This window comes from Myotis lucifugus, unplaced genomic scaffold (assembly GCF_000147115.1).
Source record: "Myotis lucifugus unplaced genomic scaffold, Myoluc2.0 scaffold_3, whole genome shotgun sequence".
Taxonomy (NCBI): Eukaryota; Metazoa; Chordata; class Mammalia; order Chiroptera; family Vespertilionidae; genus Myotis; species Myotis lucifugus.
Genome location: NW_005871051.1, coordinates 5,378,892 through 5,397,812, shown reverse-complemented (window position 1 = coordinate 5,397,812; position 18,921 = coordinate 5,378,892). Strand labels below are relative to the sequence as shown.

The window sequence follows — 18,921 nt, the reverse complement described above, 5'->3', positions numbered from 1 at the left end:
GTAAGAAGGAAGTCACAAGGCAGGAGACCAGACCAGGGTCCCCCTTCACTCCTTGGGAGCTTTTCAGCAGCCCTGAGTGGGATGCAGTGTGGCAGTGCACGTCCTGAGGATCCATAAAGCAGGAGAGGGGGCGGGGGGGGGGGCAGGGGGCCCTGCTAAACTCACTGGGCTCTGCCCGTAGCGACTCTGCACTCAGGCATCAGAGGCGAAGGAAGGGCCCATAGAAAGAACTGATCATCTAATTCAGGGGTCCTCAAACTTTTTAAACAGGGGGCCTGTTCACTGTCCCTCAGACCGTTGGAGGGCCGGACTATAGTTTAAAAAAAAACTATGAACAAATTCCTATGCACACTGCACGTTATCTTATTTTGAAGTAAAAAAATAAAACGGGAACAAATACAATATTTGTATTTGCATGTGGCCCGAGGGCCGTAGTTTGAGGACCTATCCAATGAAATTTAGTGGAAGGGTTTTGTATGACCTCTGGGAAGTCATCTTAAAAGACAGTTGATGGCCTAGGTTGTTTGGCTCAGTGGATAGAGCGTCAGCCTGCAGACTGAAGGGTCCCAGGTTAGATTCCAGTTGAGGGCACATGCCCAGGTTGCGGGCTCGATCCCCAGTAGGGGGTGTGCAAGAGGCAGCCAATCAAGGATTCTCTCTCATTATTGATGTTTCTATCTCTCTCTCCCTCCCTTCCTCTCTGAAATCAATAAAAATATATATATTTTTAAAAAGACAGCTGATGTATTACCCTTTGTCCATTTTGTTCCTTTCCTCTGTGGTGGCTGGAGCTCTCCCAGCCATTTTGTACCAGGAGGACAAGGGTCATATCCTAAGAAAGGCAGTGGTGACAAGAGCCTGGAGCCCTAAAGACGTCGTGGAATTGTCACACGAGCCCAGAGCATCCTGTCTCTGGATTTCTATGTGTAAGAGAAGTCAATTACTTTTATATTAAGTCCAGATTTTAAAAGTTTCTGCTTCATGCATTCAGAACTAATCCTAAATGACACCTAACCATTCGCATAATCTATCCACATTGTGAGATTAAATGACTTAAGTACTCTCATAAAGTCTTATCTTTCTTAACATTACTATTTTGAAGCAATAAATAATTTATAATAAAATTAACAGTATGTGAGGTCTTAGCTGAGCACTTTTTGTTTCATATGGCACACTCATTAGTCCCAGGGGTGTTTAATGCACCTCGGCAACTCTCATTAAATGAAGAGAATGGGACTCAGGTGTTCTGTGGCCTTTTTCATGTAAAAAGGTTTACGACAGCTGCAGTCATTGGTTTACAGGCAGAGAGACCCTCATCTCCAGGCGCCCACGGCAGAGGAGCCCATCATCCTCAGCTAAGAAAACATCACCAAGAGATCTAGGAACCCTCTTTCCCCTGAGCACCCTACGCGGACGCAGTAGTGAGCACAAGGTGGCTCTAAGACAGCCATTCCTCGGGTTAGAACTAGAGAAATTGCTCCTGGCTGCACGTGGCCATCGTTATTGCTGCTCACCGAGTGCTTCTCCCTCTCCGCCTTCCGGCCTCATGACAGAACCGTGCCCCTGGGTCTCTGGTTGAGTAGGCCCATGTTCTGGCCAGTGAGTTGTATCACTTCCAGTTTAGCGTGTACTCGCTCATGTGAGACCCTTCGGAGCTGTTTTTCATTTACCACAGGATCAGGGAGTGGCTGCCCATCAGCTGTGTCCAGGAGGGAGGTGATGACCCCACCCGCTGAGTCCCCAGGTGCCTCTTATTGGGCATGCAAAGTGAACAGAAAACATTCTATCTATCTATCTATCTATCTATCTATCTATCTATCTATCATCTATCTATCTATCTATCTATCTATTTATTTATTTATTTAGTCTAGATCAGCTGTGGGCAAACTACGGCCCGTGGGCCGGATCCGGCCCGTTTGAAATGAATAAAACTAAAAAAAAAAAGACTGTACCCTTTTATGTAATGATGTTTACTTTGAATTTATATTAGTTCACACAAACACTCCATCCATGCTTTTGTTCCGGCCCTCCGGTCCAGTTTAAGAACCCACTGTGGCCCTCGAGTCAAAAAGTTTGCCCACCCCTCTCCTAGATCCATTGAGATTTGGAGATTTTTATTGTTACTGCAGCATAATCTACATTATCCTGAGTAGTACACACACCATCCAGAAAACAGCCTTCTGAGGGTGGGAGAAATCAGAGGAACTGAATGATGTAACCTATGGTTCCAACAATCAGAGAAGAGATGTAGGAACAAGTTCCCTCTGATTTGACCTATGCCTTAACCCTTTTAATATCAATAACTTTTGTTTCTAATTTTTTTTTTTAGCATTTTCCTATATCTACAAAAATCAGTCAGTAAGCAAAGCAACCCTCCCATTGCTCAGCGACTTCAGACCTTAGCAAACTCACTGCTGATTCCCGCATTTAGATCCGTACACAATCAGCTCCACCATGTGGTGTTTAGGTAAATGACATCTACTGTAGGAAAGCAGGGCCATGTATCCAACAATGCTGCACCCTCTTGAGAGGGAGACTGTACCTGACAAAAGAAAGCACATTTAGCTTTGCTAGGGCATCAAATCACAAGCGAGAAGGAAAATGACCCTGAAATGAGAGTCAGGACACTCAGGAGTGAGGGTCACCCTTTTATTTATTCATTCAGCTGTTTACTGAGCTGTACTATGTACCAGATATTGTTCCAGGACTAAGACAGAAGAAGTTCCTGCCTTAGTTGGAAAGCCAGGTAACAGGAGAAATCAACATAGTAATACATATAACAATGTCAGATGTGATAAGTGCTATAAACCAAAACAGATCTGGGTCAGGGCACAGAGAGTGATGGGGGAAGGATGTTTTAAATAAGGTTGGCAGAAATAAAGGCAAGCAGTCCACATTTAGTTCTCCCAATGTTCCTTTAGATAAATGATCCAAAATCTTAAATATGTATAAATATGAACATTCCTTTGCAGACATAGTGTCAAAACACTTCAACATGCCCAAATCTTGGGTTTCTAAACATCATCCTCATTTAGTCCATACAGGCTGCTATATAACAAAATATCACAGACTGGGAAGCTTAAACAAACATTTATTTCTCACAGTTCTAGAGGCTGGGAAGTCCATGATCAAGGTGCCAGCAGATTCAGTGTCTGGTGAGGGCTCAGATACTAGGTCTTGTTAGCCATCTTCTCACGGGGTCATCACTTGGTAGAAGCAGTGAGGAAGCTGTTTTGTTTGTTTTTCAATAGGGCACTAATCCCACTCACGAGGGCTCCACCCTCATCACTTAATCCCTCCCAAAGGCCCCACTCCCATCACATTGCAGGGTAGGATTTCAACAAATGAATTTGGTGGGGGGCGGGGGGAGGGAGAAGGTGGGCACAAACATTCAGTGTAGAGCCATTGCCCTGAGTAAAAAAATCATGACTCCTTGGAGAAAACACTGTGTTTTCAGCTGAGGCAGAAAATGGACAAAAGATCCTAGAAAATATTGTTATGCCAGAAAGTACAAAAAACTCAAAGACTAACAATGAGGTCTTGTTCATCTTTAACCTGTCAAAGGGCTCCCACTGCCAAAAAGGGGGCTATTTAAGCATCACAAAGAATATTATTAATACCACATTGCATGATTGCAATGCAGTTGCAGTAATATTTTTAAATATCACTGTTTTATAGAAGAATGCCAGAAGATATAGAATTAGAGGATCATCATTTTTTCCAACTATTATGTAAGGATCATGTTGTATATTAATTTCCTGTTGCCGATGTACGAAATTACTACAAACTTAGTGGCTTAAAACAGCCACATACATCTGAAACTTATTTTCAAATGGCTTAAAAACTGGGTGCATATGTGACTTTATATATTAGCTCCTTATCCCAGTTTCCAGCACAGAACTCCTAAAACCCTTGGAACGTCTTAAGTGATAAGAGCAATAAAGGTGTCTTGCTATTCATAACAAACCCCTTTCAACCAGACCTCAGCTTATAGTCATGAGGTGACTTTTGAAAAGCACCTAAGGATGGGCAGCTAGCTCCCAGAACTAACCATGTGACTAGAGGGTTGGGACTTTCAGTCCCACCTCCCTGACCTCTCAGGGGGAGAGTGGAGCTGGTGGTTAAATCAATAGCCAACAGCCAATAATGAAATCACTCACCTATGTAATGACTCCCCCATAAAACCCCAGAAGGATGAGGTTCAGAGAGCTCCCAGGGTGAACACTTGCAGATGTGGGGTGTGGCCTGCTCAGAGAGGGCATGGAAGCCCCACACCCCTTCCCACATACTTTGCCTGATGCATCCATTCCATCTGGCTGTTCCTGAGTTATATCTTTTTATATAAATGGGTAATCTATAAGTAAAATGTTTCTGAGTTCTATGAGCTGCTCTAGCAAATTAATGAAACCCCAGGAGGGGTCACTGCAGCCTCCAGTCTATAGCCAGTTGTCAGAAGGCCAGGTGATAGGCTGGACTTGTGATTGGCATCTGAAGGGAGGGGAGAATCTTGTAGGACTGAACCCTTAACCAGTGAATCTGATGCCATCTCCGATAGTGCCAGAATTGAGTTGAATTGTAGGGCACTCAGGTGTTGTCCCAGAATTGCTTGACATTTTGGGGGAACCTCTCCCCAACACACTCTAGAACAGCGGTTCTCAACCTGCGGGTCGCGACCCTTTTGGCGGTCGAACGACCCTTTCACAGGGGTCGCCTAAGACCGTCCTCCATATCAGATATTTACATTACGATTCCTAACAGTAGCAACATTATAGTTATGAAGTAGCAACGAAAATAATTTTATAGTTGGGTCACAACATGAGGAACTGTATTCAAAGGGCCAGAAGGTTGAGAACCACTGCTCTAGAATCTAGTACCAGATTAGTCTGTGTGTGTATATAGAGATGAAACAATATGGCAGAACATTAACCTTTGTTGAATCTAAGGGGAGAGTATATAGTCATGTATCATAGATATGGCAGTTAATTTTATCTGTCAACTTGACTAGGTCACAGTACTGAGATATTTGGTCAAACGTTAACGTAAACTTTAACGTTAGCTGTTTCTGTGAAGATACTTTTCAGCAGATTAACATTTGAGTCAGCCAACTTTGAGTAAAGCAGATTACCCTCCAGCTTGTGGGTGGGCCTCATTAATCAGTTGATAGTCTTAATAGAAAAAGACTAATTTCCCCAGAAGGAATTCTGCTAGACTTGCTTCAGACTTGAACTGCACATCAACTCTTCGCTGGGTCTCCAGCCTGCTGGCTCTTCTGCAGATTTTGGACATACCAGCCTCCATCTTGTGAGCCAATTCCTTAAAATAACCAATTGCCCAGTATGTATGGGTCTTTTTTGAAACAATTCTGCCCACTGGTCCTTAACATTTCTTATAAAACAGGTCTACTGGCAACAAATTCATCTTTTCCCTGTCTGAAAAATTCTTTTCTCATACCTTTTCTGAAGGATATTTTTGCTGAATATAGAATTGTAGGTCAATAGGTTTTCTTTCAGCATTTGAAAGGTATCATGCCAAGGTCTCTAACTTGCAGTTTGAGAGAAAAAAAATGCAGTCATTCTCTGTATAGAATGTTTTTCATTTCTCCAGCTGCTCTTACCGTTCTTTCTGGTTTACAACACTTTATGATGTACTCAGTGAGGCTTTGTTATCTTGCTTGCTGAATTTCTTGGATATGTATTTATAGTTCTCATCAATTAAGAAAATTTTGACATTATTTCTTATGTATATATTTATTTATCTTCTCTACCCCAACTTCTAGGACTCCAAGTACAGGTATGTTAAAACACTTGATATAACCTCACAGGTGGCTGACAGACTGTTCTATGTGGGGTTTCTTCTCTTTCTGTTTTATTTATTTATTTATGATATATTTTATTGATTTTTTATAGAGAGGAAGGGAGGGGGATAGAGAGTTAGAAACATCAATCAGCTGTCTCCTGCACACCTCCTACTGGGGATGTGCCCGTAACCAAGGTTCATGCCCTTGACTGGAATTGAACCTGGGACCCCCCAGCCGCAGGCCGACGCTCTATCCACTGAGCCAAACCGGTCAGGGCTTCTCTTTGTGTTTTAGAAAGCTTCAAGTTCACTGTGCAGTGACCAAGCCATAATTCCATCCATTCCTCATCTAGCTAGTGACCAGAGGTAATCAAATAGCAGCACTGATCTTAAAAAAATAAACCTTATACATTCCTGAATTATTGGTTTAAATGTATTAACCATAAATAAAATACTTAAGAATTAAGTTAGAAATGTGTAGTTTTTTCAATACTTCTTTATTGTCTATAAAATTAGTTTGTGTATATATACACATACGTGTAACGTTAGAGATGATAGTGGATGTGACACCAACAATGGGCTGTTGACCTCTCTTATGACAATGATCTGTGGAAATGCTTTATTATGTCATGTCAGTATACTGCAAGGGGTATTTCAGAATAATACAAAAGTCATCCACAGACTTGACTAAGTGAAGATCAACTGATCCAAATTCTTCCTTAGTTTTTCACAGCAATTGCTGAAAGTTCAAATAAGCTGATTTTCCCAAGAAAGATTATTCTAGTAACTTGGCGTGATCAATCCGTGCAATGATCCAGTTGGGCTTCACTCCCTGTGTAAACTCCCTCTGAAACCTAGGGAAGAAGTGCAAACACTAGTCCAAATCTTCTCAGATAACTAATTTGCAAGTGTAAGAGGCAGTTTTTAGCAATAAGCTAATGGTCAATGGTAAATAAAAATCAAAATAAAAGAACTTTACCAATTCAATCACAAAAATATCCCCACAAAATCAGAAGTACATTCTCAACTAAAATGAGTATTTTTAATGAAAGGATCTCCTTCCAATATCTGCCAATCCTGGAGAAACTGGGGTATTATTGTCATTAAACACTAGCTATAACATATGCCTAATATGAGGGGAAATAAATTGGACTATGTTGCTGAACACAGCACTTTAGTGTTATCTGGCTTATATACATTAGATCAATCTTTAAAATAACAGTGTTTAATGAGCTGCCAGGGTCTTAGCAGGGAAGATCAGAAGAACCAAAGATCAGTATTGATTATAGTGTTCTTTAATTATAAATGATATCTTAAAAGAGAAAAATTCAGATTTCAACTGAATAAGTATTTAAATATATAATTATGTCTCCATTGACTTGACTTGTTCACTGCTCCCAATTTTATTAGCAAAAAAATGAACAATAGTGTCTCTTTTAAGTAATTTGCTAACCTAGACAGTGCTCCTTAAGGGCAAGAACCCTTTAACTTTGCATTTGAACCCGTACCAGAGTACTTGCAAATGGGAGATGGTCAATAAACGTCTAGTGAGTGGAGAGTCCATGTGCCAATTACGGCAGATTTTATTTTCCAACAAGGGCCATAACCTTATCTCCCACCCAACAGGCTCTTCTGCAGGGTGGCCTTGCAGGTGCCCCATAAGGAGGTGGTCTCCCCAGGTGCTTTTACCTGTGCAGGTCCTGTGACTGCTTTGACAAGTGGACTACGGTGGAAATGATGTGGTCCCAATCCTGGGCATAGCCCTCTACTGGTTTAGATCTTCTGACTTCTGCCTCTTGAATCCCAACCACCATAAAACACGTGACTAGCCTGAGACCACCACAAGCCCAAGCCACGCAGAAAGGCCTGGGAGAACTCGACATTATTGGAGCGGCCAAGGAGCACCAAGGTGACGCCCGTCAGTGAAGAAGCCACTGCAGAAATGAGTCCTCCAGCCCCCGTCACCCAGCTGAGGCCAGGCCCAGGCGAAGCAGAGAATCCCCATAGCTCAGCCTGTCCAAACTCCTGACAGTGAAACAGCAGGCAACAGCAAAGGGCTGCTGGAAGCTACTGCGTTTTGGAGTGGTTTGCAATGCAGCCATGGAAGCTGAAACACTGTGCAATTATGTTCAGAAATATTACCGCCTTTCCCCCTTCCGAACATTGCCGTGTCATGGCCAGTAGTCATTATGACTTTTTCTCTTTATAAATAACTTGTCAAATTTCAACCCTTTCTTTCTAAAGCTCCGTTAGTTTTCTGATTGTAGTATGGCATGTGACAGACTTACTCATAGCTTGCGCTAAGAAGCTGTTTAGTTTCCACGTTCTGATTCCCCAACTTAACCTGGAACACACCCGCTCCGCTTAAAGTTTCACTGGGGATGTTGGCACTGGTTAGATACCAAAAGCACATCAGGATGTTAACAAACTTCCTTCCTTAGGGAAAAAACATACACATACACACACAAATACAAATCACAATAGTCTATCATCCACATATCCAAAATGAAATAGAAATTGGCAGTAGTTACAGTTGTTACAGATCAAATTTTGCGCTTCTTCTAGTCTAACTTAACTACCTATATTGCTACCTTTTTATTTTCTTAGGGTAATGTTGGTTTTGCCCTCTTCTTGCGTTGTAATAATAATAGCTACTATTTACTGAGCATGTACTATTTACTAAGTATACTATATAGATTGTTTTCAATTTGTGGCATCATCTAAAACTGTAACAGATATCTGTTGTCAAACCAAAAAATGAGGGGGGAAAACACTTCTTGCTACTAAGTAATTAACCCCAAATGCCAGAAAGAAGAAAGACTTCTATTCCACCCTAATTCACTTTGCTATGCCTAGTGATTATGACAATGACTTGTGTAAAAATCAGGTAGTGACTACTGTGCTGAGATGCAATCTGAAATATTAGGGAAGAAACAATATTTATGAAAAACATGTAAAAGTACCTTTACAAATGTTTCAAATTAACATGTGTATGAAAATGAAAAAATCTTAACTATTAAGAGTCCAAATCAGAACTGCCTTGGGAAGTGTGTAAGGAAAGGCTAGATAGATCTCCTACGTGCCTGGCACATAATACATATGCAAAGGTTTGTAGCAGGAATAAATAAGTCAATAAATTTTCAGAAATGCTATAAGGAAAAAGTATGCATTGGACAAGATGATGAGCCAGATAACCACCAACGTTCCTTTCAATGTTTTTCATTGTCTCCAATTTGGGAGTTCTACAGTTGATCTTACTTTCAAAAGTCTTTAGCTGATATTATTTACTTTTTCTTTTACTCCTTACTCCTTCTATGTAACATACAGCTGGACATTTAAAATGCTTAATTGTTTTCTTCAAGTTAGGAAATCTGACATACAAATATTTTTAATTGTGATATGGGAGCAGCTTGTCCTAGACCAGTGATGGCGAACCTTTTGAGCTCGGCGTGTCAGCATTTTGAAAAACCCTAACTTAACTCTGGTGCCGTGTCACATATAGAAATTTTTTGATCTTGGCAACCATAGTAAAACAAAGACATATTTTTGATATTTATTTTATATATTTAAATGCCATTTAACAAAGAAAAATCAACCAAAAAAATGAGTTCGCGTGTCACCTCTGACACGCGTGTCATAGCTTCGCCATCACTGTCCCAGACAGACTATTTTCATCAACGTGACGATGCTCTCGCCTGGGAATTAAATAGTGGTAGGCAAAGTTCCAGATAAAAGGCATAAGAAACTACTACCATATCGCAGCTCTTCCAGAGCTAGGTCTTTAAAGAATGAACACGCTATTTTATCTGAAGTCCCATGAGTATCCATTTGTACCAACAAACTCCCACTATGTCATGATCTTTCATCCAGTAGTTTAGTTTACCTGGACAACCGTGGGTCACTTAAAGCCGCCTACGCTCCAGCATTACCTTTGTCGTCGTAGTAAATGGAGATGTCTCCTGTGGAGGTGTACACAATCTCATCTATGTCAGCAGCAAGGGCATCTTTGTGGCTGTCAGGTAGTGAAGTAACCTTTTCTTTCAACACAAGCAGCAGCTAAGTTTGGAAAAAGCAAACTGTAATTCACCTCTCAAGTTTTCGAAAGCTTTTCAAGAAACTCAATAAACTGTTCATGGAATGAATTTTTCTATTCCTATTTTTAAATTTACTACCATATTTACTCAGCTTCAAAAGCAAGGCTAAAAAGCATCTTATCATTCAACTAGGTCCATGGTCGGCAAACTGCGACTCGAGAGCCACATGCGGCTCTTTGGCCCCTTGAGTGTGGCTCTTTCTAAGCCTTAGGAGTACCCTAATTAAGTTAATAACAATGTACCTACCTATATAGTTTAAGTTTAAAAAATTTGGCTCTCAAAAGAAATTTCCATTGTTGTACTGTTGATATTTGGCTCTGTTGACTAATGAGTTTGCCGACCACTGAACTAGGTAATTTATAACAGAACATTCTATATAAGAACAATCAAGGGATGTCACATTTACTTACTTATGCCTTAGTAGCAAGTCATTCAATGCTTTTATCCAAAAGGAATGATACAGGGACTCTGCTTTGGCTGATGGCACACACTAATTTTAAGCATATATAAGGATAATGTACTGTATATATTATTTGGTTGCAAGAAAATAATACATTTATTTTTATAGGAAAATTAAAAGTATACTTTACCTCTTTGGTCACAAGTTCTTCCAGCAGATCAAATTTACACTGTGACAGCAATCTGGAGACATGAGCAAAAGCCTTAAAAAAAAAAAAAATAGTGGAGGGAGGGTGGTGATTATTTCAATGTTCAAATTTAAATGGCCAAGTGTGACAGACTATTTTATGATAAAGGTGATAAACAACATCAAGCACTAATATACCAATGTCAGGCACAACTCCTTCCAGTTGGGTGGCTTTTCTTTTCTCATAGAGCCTTCCCACATATACAGTAGTAAGTAGGCAGACTGCTAACTATGTATCCACTCTCAGGACCTGGGAAAAGACTGTGCGTGGTGTACACACTAGGACCTGAATAAAAATCCTCCTACATATTTCCTTTTAAAATAATGATGGAGTAATCATTCTGAGTGTTACACGACTCCCCCCACCTCCCGCTTAATCAAACATAAACAGCAGCTGAGAAGCAGTAAAATCTAAATTGTATCTGAGAGTCCCAAGATCTGGGTTGTAGTCTGAGCCATTAAGCTAGGTAAGCAGGTTTGGGAAAGTGGCAGGAAAGATAAGGAGTTTGCAGTCTACGACAGTGGATTTCCACTCTGAAGTATGAGGTCCCATTTTAAAGTGGGGAGAGCAAACGGCAGTCCTCCACATCCTAGCAGTGAGAAGTGAAGCTGTGCAGAAAACTCGACCTGTCTTCAAGTAAGGAGGAAGGCAAGTAAACTGACAAGTGCAAGCATGACGACGGGTAAGGACTGGATGCTGTGGGAGCAAACAGAAGAGCCACCGAAGCCACCCTGGGAGGCCCAGGAGGCCTTCCTGCAGCAAGTACCATCCGGGGTGAAATCTGAAGAACTGGAGGAGAGAGGATGCACAGGCATGTCAGAGAGATGACGTTACCTAATTATTACGGGGGTTGGTTGTCAGAGGAATCAACTCTGGGATTAGAGGTTTGGAACTTTCAGCCCCACCTCCAGACTTTCAAGGAGGATACAAGTGCTGGGGATTGAGTTACTCATCAAGGGCAACGTCTTAATCCATCACACCTATGCAATGGAAGCTCAATAAAACCCTAAAGGGAGGATTAGGAGCTTCCAGGCGGTGACCCTCGGAGATGCGGGAGATGTGGTGCACTGGAGAGGGCATGGACACGCCCCCCCCCCCACCCCTTCCCACATACTCTGCCATGTGCATCTCCTTCATTAGGCCGCTCCTTTCAAATAAACTGGAAAGAGCAAGTGATGTGCTTCCCTGAGTTCTGTGAGCCATTGAGCCAATTACTGAGTGATGTGGGAACCCCCGATTCACAGCTAGTCGATCAGAAGTGTGGGTGGGTGTGTGAAGTGGAGGCAGTCCAGTGGGAACAGGCCCTAACCTGTGGACTCGGCATTCAATCCGGGGAGCCGGGGAGTTAGTGCCAGAACTGCCGTCAGGGGTCTGGTAAGGAATATCTCACCTGAAGAGTCTTCGAGGAAATAGCCCTCTTTTTCATAGAGAAGGCTAAAATGGGCAAGCAAGATACAGGGAAAAACACAGTATACGGTTCATGTGATGTGATGGCAGCAGCATTAGGGAAGGTATCATGTCACATAGACCTGTCAATGGACAGACCTTGTCTTTCTCATTTTGCGGAAAACCACGCTCAGAAAAGCGAGCGATGTGACCTTCAAGGGGCCGAAATGGGCTCTGAGTCCATTTCTGATTCAAAGCCCGCGGAGAGTGGAAGAGGTGACCGGGGGCTTCGCGCCGGTGTCTCCCTGGCACCGAGGACCTCGCGGCCACCGCACAGAAGCGGAAGCGCAGTTCGCCCTCGAGAAGCGCCGGAGAGCTGCGCGCAGGGCCGCTCCCCCGGTGGACCGAGAGCCCGTGAGGACACGTCTCCGCTCAACACCTTGGACGTGCCCGGGCTGCAGGCCCGGGAGGCGCACGGTTCCCCCCGGGCCAATGCACCAAACCTGCTTCGCCCCCTCGGGAGACTCCTTGATGCTGAACTCCTTGTCGAAAATAGGGCCCAGATGAGGAAGGCGAGGGATCCCGCGTCCGCACCCAGTTGACGGGGGTTGGAGAGGCCCAGGATGAGCATCTTGGTTTTCTGGCGCTGCTGGGGCTGCTCCTCGGTGCTGTAGCTGCGCCGGGGGCCGGCGGGGAGCGCGGGCAGGGCGGCGGGGAGCCCCGCGGGGCGGAGCAGGGGACGCCGGGGGTCCCGGGCAGGCAGCGCCGAGGCCGCCGTGGCCCAAGAAGCTGGAGGACATGGGGCCGTTGTCCAGCCCAGGTGGCGGCGGCAGAGGCAGCAGAGTCCAGCCAAGGGCGGCCTCCCCTCGGCTCGGCCGGGGGACCGGGGTCTGGCGGCCCCTCCGGGCAGAGGCCCGGACAAAAGCCAGCGGGGGAAAAGGCGAGCCGCCAGCGCCATCTTGTGACCTTTCACCCCGGCGCCGGCCGGTGCTGCAGCGAACGGACGCCGGCGGGAAACCACCCCTCAGCTGGGCTCGCGAGCGGGACTGATCGGGGAAGCTGGCCCGTGGCTGCCACCGCGGGGGAGCCCGCCGCCTCCCCGCTCTCCCTGCAGCAGACAACGCACAGGGGCCGCAGCCCCGCCGGAAACCCGCCGCTCTCGCGAGTTCAGCGGCCTCGCGGGCCTTTTCTCGCGGGGTCGGGTTTCCGGGCGGGTCGGTTGTGGAGGACGTGTTGTAGGCCTAGTTCCCGAGACGCGGAAGTGGACGGGCGCGAGCGGCGATGGCCGGGCAGCACCTCCCGGTCCCCCGGCTCGAGGGTGTTTCGCAGGAGCACTTCATGCAGCACCTCTATCCACAGGTGAGGCCCCGCGCGGGGCCGGACCGCGGGAGCCGGGGGTCCGTCCCTGCCTCTCAGCTGGCTCCCAACGTGTTCCTCGCGACCCGGGGAGTGGGGAGAAGGGGCGGGCGTCACAAAGGGCGGTGGGCTCTGCGGCCCGGGGAGTGGGCGCACGGGGATGTCGCCGGCTCATCCATTCCGGAGAGAACGGCTCCGCGTTTCCGGGGAGCTGCGTGCGGGAAACGTTTCGCCTAATGAGAGCTGCGCTCGCTGCGAAGAGCGGCCTTGCAGGAGCCCCGACCGGAAGCCTTCTGCCGTTACCTTGGCAACGAAGGGCGCTTTCGCTTCCATCACCTCTCGGCCCGCCTTGCTGTCTTCCTTTGGGTTTCTTATATTTTAGAGGTTTCCAGGCTCCCCTGTTGGCGTGAATGGCGCCTGTCAGTCCGCTTTACGGGATTTCAAGGAGCAATTTTTCACTGTACGGAGCCAAAGGGAATCAGTGGGAATTCCCTCAGGAAACCGCCACTGCTTTTGGTCTTGGATGCTAACTAATCCGGGTTCTAGTTCAAACATTGGAATCTCGTGTGTAATTCGAACCTTAATTCTTTAAAAGAAAACTCAGAGAAAAAATAATGGCTTTGTTCTCAGGAAACACACTCAAGTTTTTAGAGATAAAGGAGCATGATATCAGCAGCTTACCCTGAATAGTTCAGAGAATAATTATCTTGTTCTCTATACACAATTAGTGAGAATGAGAGCAAATGGTACAGGAAGCAATTGGGGAATCAGAGTAGATGGTAAATGGCAGTTCTTCGAACTTTTCCATAAGTTTGAAATGGTATCAAAATAAAAAGTTACAAGCATATTTGACTATAAATACACATTTTAGTCATTTAGTCATAAGTAACACTCCTGAAAATGCTTTAAATAATATTTAGATTATCTAGATTTTTTTTTTAATCTCTTAGCTATTCATGATGTCACTGTTTTGTTTGTTTTTGTTCTCCTAATGTTAAAATTTTGTTCTAAGTATATTGGATGGGTCCTTTTCCTATTTTAGTTACAGCATGAATTGTCAAAAGGTTTGAGTTTGAGCATCTTGGGATAAAGAATCATTTCTTTTTATCCCTCTATTGTCAAATACAACTCCTGATATATTGTTTGGTCCTGTTTTTATACTATTCCCCTTTGTAGAGGAAACCTGTAGTGTTGGAAGGAATTGATTTGGGGACATGCACAAGCAAATGGACGGTGGAGTACCTAAGTCAAGTTGGAGGGAGGAAAGAAGTGAAGATTCATGTTGCTGCTGTTCCCCAGATGGACTTCATTAGTAAGAACTTTGTATATAGGTATTTTCTTCTCAGGTTTACTCTCGGGATTCAAATAACTTGTTTTAAACCTTTAAGATATTTATACAAAATCCATATGGCACATCATCTTTTGGCTAGTTTGATATAATCATGGAATAGCGTACTAATTTTTAAAGAATGGCTTTTATATTTTAAAAGACAAGAATTTTGATTTTACATAATTATACAAGGACATTTCCAAACACCTTTTTTTACATAGGGTGTATACCTGATGCCTTCTGGAATCACGGAAGGAACAGAGAATTGTCATAACTAGAGAGGTTACATCTGAATGCTTCGTTAATTAACTGATTCTACCACATTAGTAATTATTATCCAGAGTAATAAATTCTAAAGTTTCCTTTCATGATCTGTTTTGATTTTTAATGCCCTAGTTTTGGAAATTTTTCTAAATCAGATTGTTTTTTGGTAAGTATAAGTCCATTGTTTTTCTGCCCTCTCCAGAAATGTAGGGCAAGTAGTTGCTATGTTTGGCATAAACTTTCATCAACTCAGGTAACTAAAGAAATCATACTTAATTTTCTCTTTTTAAAAAATAACCTTAATACTTTTTTTTCCCCTCATGGTTGTAATTTTATGTTTTATGATCTCTTAAAAGCAAATAAGAGATCGTTAAAAGCTGCTGGATTTCTAAATTTGAAAAGCTTTACTGTAATCTCATAGTTTTAATATACTATTTATTCCCATGAGTTTTGTTAAAAATGTTACATTAAAAAACAAACAACTTTCACATTCTGAGCATGTGCAGTTCCCAGCAAATTCAGTCTATTAAAAACATGTGTAGTTCACAATAGCCTGACTTTTAAAGGGAGTTAGCTGTTTCTTCCAGAGTAGAGATGAGTTAAACAGCTTCTAATGTCCAGGGCCATCCCTTTCTCAGTTTTCCAAGCTCATATTACAGCTTGCCAAAGCATTTCTCAGTTTTTTTATCCTTTGAATATTCACCATTATAGTTTTGGTTTTTAATAGACCATGAATTGAATTGAATTGCCATGAGTTTTCCCAAGTCTAAGAACTTTCATTTTTTATTAAATAAAGAAAGTGGAAGAAAGTGCTGGAATGATAAGCATTTTTCAGCCTGCAGTTAATGTTTATTTTCCAGAGAGTCCAATGCCATAGCAAGTGGTTATTGAAACTTCTTGAATTGCCTTGATGTTTTGTCATGTCCTATAAGCTTTTCAAAAGTTGTTTTTGAAGCACATACATTATGTGATAGTTCTTATCCCAGCTTCCTCCAAACCTTTCACTAGAGCTACTAAAAAGCTACAAGAATATTTTCTTAGTGCAAGAAAAAAATAGATTATTTTTGGCAGTTAATTGGGAGTAGGAAAGAAGGAAGGCATCTCAGCCACAGACAGACTAGAAAGTAAGAAATTCTCATCCATTTATCAGTATTATCACTTCACTTTAATAATATTTATACAGATGAGCTAATGGAGGTTTAAAAATGTTAAGTAACTTACCCAAGATCATATAGCTTGACATGATGGAACCAGGACTTATACCAGATGTGCTTGACTCCACAGAACCCTGATCCTACCCCCTTTTTGATACTACCTCCCTTACTAGTCTATATGTTAGTCCAGACAAATGGAACTTTAGTAGCAGGTGTTTTGTGGGTTGTTTGGTTTTTGTTTGTTTTTTTGAAACATGCATGAGGTAGATAAGATCTCAAGGCCAAGGAACTTGCCAGTTCATATACTTCATATCCCCCCTCTCTCAGCTTTGCTTCTGTAGAACCTCTGACAGGTACCAGTACCTAAGGGAGAAAGGTGCTGGGGCAGCCCTGTTCTACTTCTCTGGACTGAACCACTCTGTCTGCCCTGTTCTTGTAAAGGTCTTGAAACACTTCTGGGTTCTCTTTAGTAACAATCTAAGCCTGGGCAACCGCACCAATTACAGAGGTGGCTCTGGGACAGAGAGGCTTCCCCATTGCTCCCAGACTCTTCAAAGATGCTTTGGTAGGAATGAAGGGTATATGGTGAGGTCAGAGGTGGAAAAACTGAATAGGAGGATGATAAGTAAATTTGTTTATAATATTAGGCAGAAACGATAGTAGAAGATTGGTCTGAGTAGATGGCAGGCTCCTTTTCCCTCACAGTGCTCATTCTACAGTACCAGCAGTGGCCTCGAGTTCAGTTGACATTCATGCTAAAAGGATCCACTAGTCTATATTCTGGCATCAGATTCACTTGGATTTGCCGAAAAAAGCATTCTAGCAGGATAGTATCAGTAGGAGTCCTTATGCCAATCCGGGAGCCATTTTTGGCTCACCAAATATAACAGCTTTGTTGTAAGGGAACAAGACTATAAAAGTGAACCCTAGCTTAGACACCAGTAGCACAAACAACCCATGAATTGACGCAGGTTTCTCTAAGGGCATACTCAGTTGCAAGAGTTACACTACCCATAAGGATGCCAGATCCCCTGCTTCCTAACAATATTTATAGTCCACCACCAGCTCTCTAGCCAGGCATAGTTCACCAATAAACAGTATTACCTGATGTCACAATTGACATTCCACATTTATCTTAACCAGTATGTTTGTAGGAAAACATTGCTAGAAGAAAGTAGGGCCAACCCTTTCTCCCCATCTTCCCAGTACAGATTTCAGGGGGAAGTAAAAGTGAAAAGATGATAACTTTTAATCAGAGGTTTGGAGGCTGCAGTTCATTGCTGAAGGAGGGGAGAGGCTTTTGACCTTGATGCTTCTGAGGACTTGATTATCTTAATGTTACTGATAAGGGATCATCTTTATGTAGGGGCAGTACTTTTGATTCTTGAAGGGATAGGATGGGACCTGGAGAAAAAATAACTTTCAAGGCTCAAGAATGTGAGGTGAAGGAAACACACTTTGCTTTTACAATGTTCAGCCTTTTCAACCAGGTGGAAGGAGCCAGGCATTTGGGTAGAAATATTGAAGAATAAAACATTGTCACTTCACTGGAATTCTCGAGATATTCCTCAGAAGCTTAAAATGACAGAGCATGGTTCAGGAGGATGAGAGTAGTGTTACAAGCTTGTGTTCTCTGCTGACGCCAGAAGGCAGGAAGGCCAGTTGGGGGTGGGGGGACTTGACCTTCATCGACCCTTTGCTTACTGTCTCTTCCAAAGGAGCATGATTAGTAGTTGCCCCATCATCACAAGAGCTTGAAAGTGTGTATTTCCAAAGGTAACCAAACATCATAGGAACATTTTTCTAACAAAAACTTGGAATAAGAGGATATTGGCATATGAGAAGGATCCATCTGTACCATAGATTTAAAAATCTTTAATTTTGCCAAACCGGTTTGGCTCAGTGGATAGAGCGTCGGCCTGTGGACTGAAAGGTCCCAGGTTCGATTCCGGTCAAGGGCATGTGCCTTGGTTGTGGGCACATCCCCAGTAGGAGGTGTGCAGGAGGCGGCTGGTCGATGTTTCTAACTCTCTATCCCTCTCCCTTCCTCTCTGTAAAAAATCAATAATATATATATATATATATGACTTAGACTCATGCCCTGGTCTGCTTCTTTGAATGATTGCAACACTGAACTATGTGTGCACAAGTGGACAAGAGGAGAAAGACTTTGTCTGCTATTGCTTAATTGTCTGTTGCAATGCTTTTCTTCCTGATCAACCCCAGGGCCCCTTTGTTATAATAAGCATCTTATAATTCTCTTTAAGTCCAAAAATTTACAGATAATATTATTTACCTACACACAAAATTATCAAAAACATTAATATGATGCCATGTTTGGGATAGAAACGGGAAGGACATTTATATCAATATCTGTTTTACTATGTAAATAACTACACAAAAAGACATAATAAAGTATCTATGTTCTTACACTTTCTGAACATGAAAAAGTCAGGATTGAAAAGCAGACGATGAGAAGTCTTTCATATAGCAGCATAATAAAATCAAAGAGGTACGGGCGGCTACTAATATTCTGTGCAAAAAAAAAATACTGTATTGCAAAACTTACTCTTGAGTTAATTTAAGCAGACATAAGTTCTAGTCTTGGATGAGTGTCCAGTCAGATATTCAGGCATCTAATAGGATACAGGATATTTACCCCTTGTGCCGAACTATGCTGTGCCTGTCTAGGCACGCTGGCCTCTACCCATTGCATAACAGTGAATGCCCTTTGTCATTGTGACAACAACAATGACCAAGATTTCTCCCCTCCCTCCCATTGCCCTGCTTACTGTCTGATTCTTCACTTACTGATTCCAGAACCAGTACAAGGTGGTCAGCGTTGAAGTGGGGTAATTTGGAAGGTTGGGGAACTCATCATAATGATGAACATG

The 18,921-nt window shown here is 42.9% G+C and overlaps 2 protein-coding genes across 2 annotated transcripts in view; one reads left to right on the top strand and one right to left on the bottom strand.

The window, feature by feature from the left end:
* Positions 1–6,272: 6,272 nt before the first annotated feature.
* Positions 6,273–13,001, bottom strand: MAIP1 (matrix AAA peptidase interacting protein 1). The gene is given in 6 exon segments (XM_006082380.3): positions 6,273–6,650; positions 8,085–8,232; positions 9,726–9,852; positions 10,481–10,552; positions 12,427–12,477; positions 12,480–13,001. Coding segments are annotated over 6 exon segments (879 nt in total). The 5' UTR covers positions 12,882–13,001; the 3' UTR covers positions 6,273–6,571.
* Positions 13,002–13,054: 53 nt separating this feature from the next.
* The window catches only part of TYW5 (tRNA-yW synthesizing protein 5), a 17,028-nt gene continuing 11,161 nt past the window's right edge, over positions 13,055–18,921 (top strand). The window contains exons 1-2 of the mRNA XM_023763132.1: positions 13,055–13,282; positions 14,456–14,704. Of these exons, the coding sequence (XP_023618900.1) occupies positions 13,205–13,282; positions 14,456–14,704 (327 nt within the window). The 5' untranslated portion in view covers positions 13,055–13,204. The remainder of the gene's footprint in view (positions 13,283–14,455; positions 14,705–18,921) is intronic.